The sequence below is a fragment of the Myxine glutinosa genome, chromosome 4 (assembly GCF_964187855.1).
Source record: "Myxine glutinosa chromosome 4, kmMyxGlut1.1, whole genome shotgun sequence".
Taxonomy (NCBI): Eukaryota; Metazoa; Chordata; class Myxini; order Myxiniformes; family Myxinidae; genus Myxine; species Myxine glutinosa.
In genome coordinates, this window is record NC_136264.1 from 203,463,335 (window position 1) to 203,476,467 (window position 13,133).

At 49.1% G+C, this 13,133-nt stretch overlaps 1 protein-coding gene across 1 annotated transcript in view; it reads left to right on the forward strand.

The window, feature by feature from the left end:
* DNAH12 (dynein axonemal heavy chain 12) overlaps positions 1-13,133 on the forward strand; it is a 460,368-nt gene that overhangs the window by 53,955 nt on the left and 393,280 nt on the right. Inside the window, exons 17-20 of the mRNA XM_068114298.2 lie at positions 4,766-4,885; positions 11,990-12,146; positions 12,683-12,855; positions 12,981-13,133. Coding sequence (XP_067970399.2) covers positions 4,766-4,885; positions 11,990-12,146; positions 12,683-12,855; positions 12,981-13,133 — 603 coding nt within the window. The remainder of the gene's footprint in view (positions 1-4,765; positions 4,886-11,989; positions 12,147-12,682; positions 12,856-12,980) is intronic.

The window sequence follows — 13,133 nt, forward strand, 5'->3', positions numbered from 1 at the left end:
TGATAAAAATTCACCATTCCCAGGAATTCCTGCAGGGCCTTTATGGTGCGGGGACGCGGGAACGTGGTGATGGCCTCGACCTTGGTTGGCAGCGGCACGGCCCCGTTCTTGGTGATGTGGTGGCCCAAAAAATCAACGGCCGTCGTGCCGAAGTGGCATTTGGCCGGGTTGACGATGAGGCCGTGCTCGCTGAGGCACCCGAACAGTGTTCGGAGGTGGAGGAGGTGCTCGGCCCGGGACGTGCTGGCGACGAGGATGTCGTCCAGGTAAACGAAAAGGAACGGCAGGTCACGCAGCACGCCGTCCATCAAGCGCTGGAACGCCTGAGCCGCGTTCTTGAGACCAATCGGCATCCGCAAGAATTCGAATAAGCCGAACGGCGTGATGACTGCCGTTTTAGGGACGTCGGCCGCCCTGACAGGTACCTGGTGATATCCCCGTATGAGATCAATTTTCGAAAAAATGACCCGTCCCGCCAGACGGGCGGAGAAGTCTTGGATATGCGGGATCGGGTACCTGTCGGGGGTGGTCGCGTCATTGAGATGGCGGTAGTCGCCACACGGGCGCCATCCACCCCCCGGCTTTGGCACGATGTGCAGTGGCGAGGCCCACGCGCTATCGGAGCGCCGCACGATGCCGAGGTGCTCCAACGCGTCGAATTCGGCCTTCACCACGGCGAGCTTGGCTGGGTCGAGGCGGCGGGCCCTGTCGTAGACCGGCGGGCCCGTGGTTGGTATGTGGTGCTCGATCCCATGCCGTACTGCGACGGCCGAAAACGTCGGCCGCGTGAGGGCCGGGAACTCCGTGAGCAGGCGAGCAAACTCGTTCGCCGCCGGGACGGCGCATGCCAGCTCGGTCGGCGCGGAGCTGCTCAATGTGCATACCAGGGAGCTGAAGGTTTCGGCGTTGATTAAACGACGCCGTTGGACGTCCACCAGCAGTCCGTGTGCACAGAGGAAGTCGGCGCCTAGCAGAGCCATGGGCACGTTTGCGGTTACAAACGTCCAAGCAAAGCGTTGGCCGCCGAAGCAGAGGGTGACGTTGCGTGGGCCGAAGGTGCGGATGGTCGATCCGTTGGCCGCAACCAAGGAGGGGCCGCAAACCGCGGATTGCCTGTCCTGGTCAGAGGCGGGTATGACGCTCAGTTGGGCGCCGGTGTCGCACAGGAAGCGCCGTCCGGACGCTTTATCCGTGATGAACAGTAAGTTGCCCGTGTGGCCGGCGCTCATGGCTGGTAATGAACGCCGGCCCGGCCGTTTCCCGGCCTGCCGAAGGTGCACGGGGGTCGGCATGTCCGGGCCTTCTGTCCGAACCTGGCATGATAGTAACACCACGCTTGGTCAGGTGGAGGCCCCGGTCGTCGTGCTGGAGGTGGTCGGCTCGGTGTAGCGGCCGCCAATTGCGTCGGCAGTTCGGTCGTCGACCGTGCCGGGTGCTCGGGCGCCATGGGTGTTGCGTCGGACGGCGGTGGATCCCATGTCGCCGCTGCGATGCGCTGTCCTGCGGCGGAGATCTTGTCGGCTTCTCTGGCAAGGGCCCGGGGATCTGTGATCGTCGTGCTTGCCAGGGCGAGGCGTACCGGGTTAGGCAGCTGACGGAGGAACAGCTCCCGGAACAGGAATGCCGGAGAGTGCTCGCCGAGCAGTGAAAACATGTAGTCCATTCGCTCGGAAGGGCGCGTGTCGCCGAGCTCGGGCAGGTCGAGCAGGCGCCGTGCGCGTTCCGCCGATGGGAGGGCGAAAGCGTCGAGGAGAAGCTTCTTAATCGCGCCGTATTTGTCAGCGGCTGGCGGGCTCTCGAGGAGGCTCAGGGCGCGGGCCGCGGTGGCCGAACCGAGCGCTGTTATCAGATGGTGGAAGCGGGTGTCGTCGGCCGTGATGCCTCGCAGGGCGAACAGGGAATCCGCCTGTGCGAACCAAACCGCCGCGTGAGCCTCCCAGAAGGTAGGCAGTTTAAGGGCGACTGCCATGTCCATGTCGGTAGGTCACCAATGAAGGAGCTGGGGCTCCCACGTCGATCGGAAGAATGGACGCGACAAAAAGCTGGAATTCATCCGAGTTGCTTTAATCAAACCAAACACTCAGGCACTCTGAAAAGCCCGTTTTCCGGGCAGCAATATATATACATATTATCCCGGAGCGTTTGCCCAGGAAAGGCGAGAGGGGGCGTGGCCCAGCGTCCTGGCTGCGGCCTGGCAAGTTGAGGGCGAGCCTGCCCAGGCGTCCCGACCGAGGCCTGGCAAGTTGAGCGCGGGCCTGCCCGGGCGTCCTGGACGAGCCCGGCATGGTGATCGCTCCGCGTCCTTGATAGGTGCAAGGCGATTGTGAAAACCCAGCGGTAGCCGCTACATCCGCAACTTTCTTGTCCATCAACAGTTTGTAAAATAAATGTTCTCTACCCTATCTTATCATCTTCGTATTCCAGTAAATGAGTGAGGAAGGCTGCAAACTGCACAAGTTCAACACCAAGTGTTTGATCTAGATTCTAGATCATTCTTGTACTCAGCAATCAATTTTGCTGCAGCTGCTTCGATTTCATCGCAGTCCAGTGATTCCAGTTTACGCAAGAAACCGAAAAGAGAACAGGTGTTCTCATAGGCTTCCAATCGTTGCTCCCATGAACTCAGAAACTGATCAATTACTGGAAGAAAATTCTGAACTCGAAATTTTCAGACAGTGAGAGTGCAGCTTCTTCTGATCGTCCATATGTGGAGGCCCCCTGGTTGTGGAGGCCCTTGGGCAACTGCCCAGCTTGCCCATTCCTAAATCCGGCCCAGAGCAGTAGCAGTTGTCAGGTTGCACTTTCCTGTGATAAAATGGATCAAGCACACATAGGTGTGCTGAGAGGGGGGGGGGGGGGGGGGGGTGACCAGCGACCAGAACTGGCCGAGTTGGACCCTTCCAGAAGTGGTAAAATGGCTCGACTGATGGCAGAAAGCCATTCCTGGCGTCTCACCGGGTCCTGAGGTAATATGGCCCTACTGCAAAGCCGCAGTGAGCCGGCGAAGCGAAAGCCTCAAAGTATTTTAATTACACATTAGAAGTGCATAAGATTGTGAATCAAAAAAAGACAGGTGAAACAAACTCCTATTGAACTTTTTCACAATTGGTGATGCATACTTCCGCATCCGCAAGATGGCGGCCTCCATGGTGTGATTTGGTGCGTCAAAGCTTCGAAATTCTCAAGGGATCCAGCAAAATCTGGCTTTTCAACATAATACGCATTCATTCACAACACCGGCTTCGCCGGCTATAACATAAAACTGCCGCTCTGGATTGTTCAGCTTGTTGGCTGTGCAGCCGACAATACAGCAGCTTTTCGGCATTTTGCGGTTTCAAACTGTGACAAACACGTGCGAATGGCGCCCAATGTTTTCCCCAATTCCAAGATGGCGGCGCCGCGGTGCGTAGCTGTGACGTCACGCCGACTTCCAGATTGGTAGTGCGAGCAAAGGACAGAGGAGGCCATCATTACTGAAGTAAAAATGGATGTTTTAGGACTGTATGAAAGAGGTAATCGTACAGCTGATATGAGGAACAGGGAGTGATTGTTACATTCAAGGTGTATTATCTCTGAAGAACATCTGCAAACCTGATAATGATTTAATGATTTGCAGGTGAAATCGACTTATTTATGAATGAACAGATGACTGTAAAGGAATTCTGGAATGCTTTCACAATAAGGGATGTGCTATGTAATGTTGAGGACAGGAGTGTGAAGGAAGTCATCCGTTCCTGTATGAATTGTGTATGGGGAAAAGTTTGCCCTCAATTTGTTCATGGCTTCAAGTGCTTCATCGTGAATAACGATGTGTCGAAAACATGACATCACATCGTTTAAATGGCCAAGACAGTCGGCTTTGATGAGGTGGAGGAGGGTGATGTAGAGGAGTTGCTGGACTCGTACCTGGAGGAGCTCTCAAATGAGGACCTTTTTCGGCGAGAGACTAAACGCTAGGTGGATCTTAAACATTATAGTTAAAATAAAAGAAACCACTAATAATAAAAAATAGGACAATAAAAATGAGGACTGAGGCAGCACTCCCCTTTACCTCCACCTCTTACATCATTTTTTATGGCGAAATTAGTTTTAATTTACACATTTTTTATTTACATGATTATCTTCAAGAAGGTTAATCCGGCCTTGGTGACATGGAGGGATTGTTGTATTTTCATGACTTGCCAGGAGCTGAAGAAGATATGGAGCAGCCCACAAATCCTCAGAGGATTAAAGATTAAAAAATGAATCATATTGTTTTTGTCATTTTATGTGTTAACTTTCCTTTCTATAATTAATATAAGACTATAATAAGGCATTGAAGATCTTGAATACATTCACACAATACATTTGATGTATATGCTAAATCTGTGTTTCCCAGAAAATCTGCTAACAAATCGATAATAAATCACGGCGTTTAAGAAAGATCTTGAAGACGAACTCACATAATATATTTGATACGTTTTGGGTCTCACTATCTGCCATGATCTTTCCTGGGAAAACCACATTTCCAAGCTGGCCTCCAAAGCCAGTCGCCGACTGGGCATCCTCCGTCGTGCGACAAACTACATATAACTACATAACGAGGCCTACATATAAATCGTTACCTCGTATGCACGATATATTATGCCCCGATGACCATTATTACAAAGGGTTTATGCGCATGCGTGCAATGCATTCTGTGGCGATCGCCTTATTTTGAAAGTCCCTTTTTGGCCCACTCTCCCCTAAAAATCATTTTTGCTTCTGATTTATAACCCCTTTCCAGGCTTATCCTCAGAGGCCACGCAAGGATTGGGTACGGGAATGGCCAGGCCAAGTGGTAATCTGTGTTTCCCAGATGTACTGGACCACTGAGGTGCAAGATGCCATCAGATCGTGTCAAAATGTGAGTTTCTCTCCAATAATTATTCTTGGTAAAATTCCAGGGGCAAGCCTCTTTATATAAGAGTATGTGCCACCTGGCAAAGTATAGAAAAGAAGGGACGTTCCATAGCTTGTAGAAAATGCCAAACAATACAAAATAAGAAGCATTCAAAAAATCTCATGTGCATGCTGGACTACCCTTGTGTTCTGAGGAGGAACCAGGTAATGCTCGAGAAAAGTTCATATAAAGGGGTGCCAATTTGATTCACACAGCTGCATGAAGAAGTAAATGTATTGTCGTGTGACTCCCCCTTGGTTAATACTGGGGAAATCATGGATAGCCAAAGCCAGCTTTAACTCCAAAGGCGTTCAGTTCAATTAGCAGATTTCACTATATATATATGCGGAAGGAAGAAAGAAGAAGAGGAGGCTGAAGCTTACCTGTCTCGTTCGCTGGCAGTTCCAAAGCCTGCAAAGAAAATAACTCAAACGAAAACCGGTTTATAAACGTACAGAAAATAATGAAAGGATTTATTATAAGAAATGCATAGACAAAGAAAATCGCGACGGTGAAACTAATTCCTAATCGGGACGTCCCCAAACCAGACGTATAACACAGACACAGGAGAATATAAATGAAAATAAAAGCGTGGTGTGTAACTTAGCTCTGACTCGCTCGTGGTCTCATCAGGGATCGTCCAACTCGTCCTCCAACTCGTCCGGTGCGTTGGCGGGAACCGCCCGCCGTTGGCGCAAAAACAGACCTCACATGCCCCCGTTCACAAGGCCTCGTTGCTCTCCAGCAGCCAGCCGCACGTCGTTTCCGCCTGCCAAACTCGGCCCGCTATCGCCCACACCGAGGTCCAGTACGTGAGGATAGGGGAGGAAGAATCGTTGGCGCACAACCGTCTCCACCAAAGTCCGAAGGCAAGAGAGACAAGGAGAACACAAGGGAAGTCCAGGGCAAGAAGACGGTCCAGAGCAAGAGAGAGAAAATGCCCGCCAGTCTTCTTTTAACATCCAGGTCGTGACGTCATCAGCATACTGTGCCAATCAGCGAGATGTCCCCTACTCGCACTCTCTTCACCAACCAGCGAGCTCCTCCGCCTCTGCCATCCTCGGTGGTACCTGGCCAACCAGCACGCTGCTTCCTCCTCGGCCTTCCTTCACAAATCAGTGGGTCACTTCTTGCTCCTGCCTTCCGGTTGGTCAACTCCCACCCAATGGGGTCCTTCTGGGCATGGCTCTCGGCCTGCCTGTGCTTTGTGGTGATGTAACGGTGGTATTCCATCGGCAGTGCTCCGAACTGGCTTCCGGTGGGTTTTATTATTTATCATCTAGTAATTAATGGGCCTTTCTTACTAGTGTCTATGTGCGGTGCCAGAAGTGACAATGGGATAAATCACAAGGTTTTACGAACAGCGGAATTAACATAATCCCTACCTAGTTAACACAAGGGCCATCCTCGTATGGCCAAGGAGATACACTTACCCGACATTCGGGTAAACAGGTCCCTGACTTGTGTACATCAAAGTGGTTCTTTCTACCCACGATCATCAGATCACCTACCTATGCAGATCTACCTGAATCTATATATCATTACCCCAAAATTCATAATGCAGCCCCCCCCCCCCCCCCGGAACCGTAACTCCTGCAAGGTTCACCGCAGGCGCTACCCTCCCAGTCTTAACACTTACTGTCTCACACTTAGCCTATGAAATAAATCAGGAGGGCTGTGGGAAGTGAGCCGGAGCTACTTACCTAGCCTCCTTAACGTGCTACCCCCTTAAGCGACAATCACATTTCAAATATTTACACAATTATGATTGGTTGTTCCTGCGGAGGAAGGAAACAAACAACACGCAAACCTAACTTAACCACAAAACTTATCCAAACTTGCAAAATTTTCAATAAAAAACATTTGTACAACCCCAGTCTACAGGCCGCTTCCCCCGGTGGATGCTACAAGACTCAACGTTACCTGCGGGGCTATCCCGATGCACCCCAAATTTCCACGGGCACTGTTCTGGTGTTACAGGTGAGTGACATGGCTCGGTGGATTTCACCCACATTCATTCTACACAAACCCATAACCACTCAGACACATTCCAAAAATCATCAGGATTCAAAATCATTACTAAGCATGTATTTTACCGCCCTGCAGGACCATGGCATAGATGTCATACATGTGTGTGCGTTTCTATTAGGCAGTGGGGAGGTACTGTACAAGCAAGATGGTGGGGGCGCTTCAGGCTGTGGTACCCACAGTCCCAAAACCAAGACGCCTGACTTACGACTTCTTCACCACCCCCGCCCCTTTACCTCTTGGCCCCATGACAGCCAAACAGCTCCTTACGCTGTCGTCCCGCCGGAGTGGGTCTCCACACACCAGGCTCCGTCGCCTCAGGCTTCCACACAGCCACACGGGTCGCCGGGAGTCTCTCACCCCAGGGCGCCCAACCAGACCCCCACCACCGACGGGCTCCAATTTCCAGACACCACTGGCTGCCAGGGGTAATCACCGCAGAGGGGGGCCACAGTTACCGCTCCTCCAGAGCTTGATCCGTACCTGCAGACACACACACCTTCCCCACCCACAAAATCCACAAAAACATTTCCTCTCCCACTGCCATTCAATTCTCAACCACATATTCAGAAAATGTCACAAAAATATGTTTCCAAAAGTTGCTGCCATGGCCTGCTTACATTATGTGAAATCCCCATTCACATTTTTAAAATTTCCATATTTCAAAAAAAACAATAATCATCACTCATTCTCAATTTCCAACCTCACGACCACATGAAAACACCAAACCTCGACCCATAAACGCCACCCAAAAGACTGTGTGGCACACATTCCATCCCTTCACCGGCCATGCCATTACTCTCACCCACCCCTTACTCCAAATTACATGTCTCAATTTCCTCAAGGAAGTACTGAACCCTGGGACAGTAAACATCAAGTCACTCACCTCTACCTTGATGTGCAGGTATTTGCCAGTTGGTCAGGTCCAAGAGTGCCATCCACCCTACTGAATCCCAAAATTTATCCCATTGCGCCTGTCAAATTTCACCAAATTTCCTTTTGTCCCACTGTACTGGCAGGTATGTGGATCTGCCTCCAATGGTGACCGTCACTACACAACTCCATTTGGCTACGACAGCTCCGCACCTCTACCATGCAAGGGTCATCGGGATAAGCTAGGCAGCCGAAACGCCAACATGGCCCGTGAGTGTCCATAACGGTGCGACCCACCATCCATCCTTCGGCCCCCCTGCGAGGAACATGGCTACACTAGCCCAGCTGGCCAATGTGGTGAGCACCTGCTGCCAACACTACCATTCCCACAACTCCGGCCCTGGGGGGAACGGTCGCAGTGCGTGGCATCCACATCACGTCCCCTGCACCGCCCACATTTCCCAGTCCACATAACTGCAGCCCCCAGTGCCCACCTACACTTGACCATGCCAAGGTCCAGTTGACAGCCATGCTCCACCAGGAGATTCACCCAGAAGACATGGTCCACAAACCTAGGACACCCATAACACCATGTTGACCTCCAGACTACCCAACTACATCACCACAACCCCGCGTCCCAGATCGGCACCATCGCGCCCATAGCCAGTTGAAGGATGTGTCCTGCTAACCTATCAATTTTTATCCCAGCCTCCAACACTCTGGTGTACCACACATGGATCAATAATGGTGTCACTGCTTCGATTGAGACAAAATTTTCATGGTAGGAGTGACACCCATGTAGAATGTTTTTATCATAATTGTGACTTCATAGGTCACGTGGTATGGCAGCCATCTTAGAATAAACTCAAATAAGTAAAAAATACTTCTCGGAAACTGCTGAATGGAACATTTTGAAACTTGCCACTTTGTCAAGTCCTCCCAATGCGGCACAAAAGCATGATAATGATGACATCAAAGTGAAGTGTACACGGATTCTTGTGGTGAGGCTGTTGCCCAGAAACAACTTGCCTTCGTCTCCTGGAAAGCAAATCCAACGGAAGGAAATCTCATTTCCTTTCACAAAGCCCGAAACAAGTGTGTGTCCACCCTCAGGAGAGCCAGGAAACAATATCTCTCTGTTCTCAAGACCGAACTCTCATCTGTCGCCCTCTTCCAAATCCTGGTGGCGTCTGGTCAAATCTGTTTCTGGTGTTTGTTCCCCCTCCATCCCCTCCCTTACCTCAAACGGCTACACAGCTGACTCTGCACGTGAAAAAGCTGAATGCCTCAACTCGTGTGTTTGCCTCTAAATCTTGTGTCCCAAACCCATCCCTCTCTGTACCCACCGTACCCAGTCGTACCCAGCTGCTCCTGGACTCTGTGTCCTTTCCTCCTGATTAGGTGGAAAAGTTTCTGTCAACCCTCGACTCTGATTCTGCAACTGGTCCTGACGGCATCAGCCCACGGGTCCTAAAATCATGTTCTTCTGCTCTTTCATTCCCTCTTTCTGTTCTCTTCACCCTCTCCTTTGCTCAAGGTCATCTGCCATCTGCTTGGAAATCAGCCAACATCACCGCTTTACACAAAAAAGGTGCAAAAACAGATCCTAGCAACTACAGACCAATCAGCCTTCTCCCAATTATCAGCAAAGTCATGGAATCCATCATTGCTTCGGATATGAAATCTTTCCTCTTCTCCAATGGCTTGATCTCTGACCATCAATTTGGTTTCAGACCAGGTCACTCTACTCTGGACATGCTGCTTCTGCTGTCTCAACAATGGATGGAGGTCCTCAGTGCCAAACAGGAAATTAGAGCTGTCTCCCTCGACATATCACGTGCCTTCGATACGGTCTGGCATCCCGCTCTGCTCACCAAACTCTCCTCCTTTGGTATTCATGCAAATCTCTACGCTTGGCTGGCGGACTTCCTCTCTAGTCGTAGTCAACGTGTGGCCCTGAATGGGGTTCTCTCATCTCCTCTTCCTGTTCAGGCTGGAGTTCCCCAAGGCAGTGTTCTGGGCCCTGTGCTTTTTCTGGTCTTCATCAATGATCTCTCTGACTCTCTTGAAAATCCTCTCTATCTCTTTGCTGATGACTCCACTCTCTGCCGCTCCATTCCTCATCCCTCAGATCGGCAGTCTGCAGCCTCCTCACTCTCTGCAGACCTGGACAAAATCACAGACTGGGCAAACAAGTGGAACATGTCTTTCAATCCTGACAAATCTCACACTCTTACGATGTCTCTCTGAAAAGACCGACTGGACAACCCTCCCATCTACTTTCTGAATAATCCTCTCCAAGAAGTTCTGTCACTCAAGCTTTTGGGTCTCACTATCTGCCATGATCTTTCCTGGGAAAACCACATTTCCAAGCTGGCCTCCAAAGCCAGTCGCCGACTGGGCATCCTCCGTCGTGCGAAGTCCTTCCTTGGCACACCTGAGCTCCTCACCACATACAAGGCTTTCATCCGCAGCTCAATGGAGTACTGCTCTCCCCTCTGGGCTGGTGCTCCTGCCTCACACCTAGCTCGTCTTCACGCTGTTGAAACCAAAGCGTTCAGAATCATTGGAATCTCCCGCGATGACGCTATCTCTGAGGGCCTTTCACTTACTCACCGCAGGCAGGTTGGTGGTCTTTCCGTCTTCTACTGACTCCTCTCCGGCCTTGCTCCCCCAGCTCTCTCTGGGCTCTGTCCCCCAAATATTCTTACAGGTCGCACAAGATCTGCCTGCAACCCTCTTATGGTTAAACTGCCAAAATCAAGACTCTCTGCTGACCTTCACTCCTTCATTCCTCTTTTCTCCCGCCTCTGGAACAAACTCCCTCACTCTCTTCAATCCCACTCCTCCCTCCAGGTCTTTAAAACTGCTGTTCACCACCATCTCTTATCTTCTCCCCATCCAAAACCTTGATCTTTTCTACCCCCGCTAATTTCACCCCAAATCCACTTTTTTGAAATACCAACTTCTTTCCTAGAAGTCCTTGGTGTCCTTGCGTTTTATACCTATCCTGCCTCCCCCCAAGCCCTCTCCCTCCCACACATCTCCCGATGTCCCTGCTCTCAAATGTTGTGTTTGTGTGCTTCCCCATCTCTCCCCATCTTGTCTACCGCTCCCCTTTTTATATACTTTGTTTGCTTGTTTGTTTGATTTGTTTGTTTGATAAATGTTAGCTCTTTCACGAGCCTCGATTCTGTACACAAAAAAAAGAAGAAAAAAAAAGTGGTATACCAGCCAAAAATGTTTTTATCGAATTCCTTATCCTAAAAATCTGAAATTTCATGCACATGACCTGTGACCCATTTGTATTGAAATATTAAATTTATGATATCATAGGTCACATGCTTTGACAGCCATATTGGGTTTAACCTAAAACCTTAAAAAAACATCTTCTCCCAAACCACCAAATCGATTGACTCGAAAGTTTACGTGTGTCATTGACTAGGCATGGCGATTAAAAGTTGATCACGAAAACATCATTGGTCACATGGTGTGGCAACCATATTGGATTGAAGGAAAATATTAAATAATTATATCTCTGAAACCGCTTACCCTATTGATGCAAAATTTTACAAATATCATCTCACACCATTGTTGCATATAGTTTGAAAATTATGTCGTAGTTCATGTGGTTTGGCAGCCATTTTGGATAGAAAAATGAACCTTATCCGATGAACACAAAACTTCACAAACGTGTTCCCCTAACCATACATATGCAGAGTGTACATTTTTAAAGGTCATATGTCATGTGGTGTGGCAGCCATATTAGCTTGAAAGCCGATATTTAAAAAAACCCCTTCTCTGAAACCGCTTCACCGATCGATGTGAAACCTGTCATGGCTGGTGAAAATGTGATACTTGAAAACAGCTGAAGGGATTTAAATCAAACTTATTTATTTTTATGACAGTGAACGAGGGCATCAATCCGTTGTGGGACTACGCGGAGGCATATTGGCGACACAGTCGCATTGCTCTCGTTGCTAATATATTGTGTTTAAACATTTGATGAAATGGATCAAATCCTTTATATGATTTCCCTAAATATATATAGAGAATGTTGTCAATAGCACACACTGCACCTTCCAAAGGCCAATAGGTGCCATCTGTGATTCAGTTGGATCACATGACTTCTGTCTTGTGCAAGATTGTTCAATTTTTGTCTTCCAGAGTTTGAGGGATTATCACGTCAAGCTCCAAGAACAACTGAACGACATAGTGGAGTTAGTTCGGGGGAAGTTGTCCAAGCAAACTCGCATTACCCTCGGAGCTCTGGTTACGATTGATGTCCATGCCAGAGATGTGGTTTGGGAGATGGTGAAAAATGGTATACATGCTCGTTTTACATCTTATTGATTAATTGGAATTAACATAATTTAAAATCTGCAATATTACATACATAATTATATACATATTGGCGGAGTGGAAGGGGGCCTGATTATAATGGGTACAAATTCTCCCATAATAGTATTACGATGTCATCGTTTTGTGAAAAAAATATATATACCAAGCTGTTTGTAGATTCAGATGAAGATCTTGAACCCTGTATTAAAACTCTTTAAACGGTGAATTTTAAATTAAACCAAAGCCCCGACACACAGGTTATCATTTTAAGAACAACACAGATAGGTGGCCACACGCTCACCTCCAATCATTTCCAATTTCAAATTTCCAAGCAATTCCAAGCGTTTTGTTCCAAGTTTAGTTCTCGAGTGGACCCAAGTCCATTTGCCACTCCCATGGAGTGCCAGCAGGGTTTGGATTCGGTCTTTATCTGCAAATATAGACCGAACCATAGAAATGAAACATGAGGTTTATTCTGTGCTCTCAGCCTGTGGGGTCTCTTCCTCTTGTGCATCGCAGAGGTCTCCAGTGACATGGACTTCAACTGGCTGGCACAGTTGCGATATTACTGGGAGAATGAACAAGTCCGTGTCCATTTAATCAACTATGATGTAAAATATGCTTACGAGTACCTCGGGAACTCACCTCGCCTGGTAATCACCCCACTCACCGACAGGTGTTACCGCACATTGGTGAGCACCTTTTCCTTTTCTTGTTAAAATTTGTGCTTTGGCCTCTTTACATCCTATTTAAGGAAGATCACTTCCATGATGCTGGGTGTTCGTTTAATGACATGACTAAGTAACATGTGACGTAGGTCGGGGCATTCTTCCTACACCTTGGTGGTGCTCCGGAGGGACCAGCAGGAACAGGGAAAACAGAGACGACCAAAGATCTTGCCAAGGCGCTCGCTGTTCAATGTGTTGTCTTCAACTGTTCTGATGGTCTAGACTACCTTGCCATGAGTAAG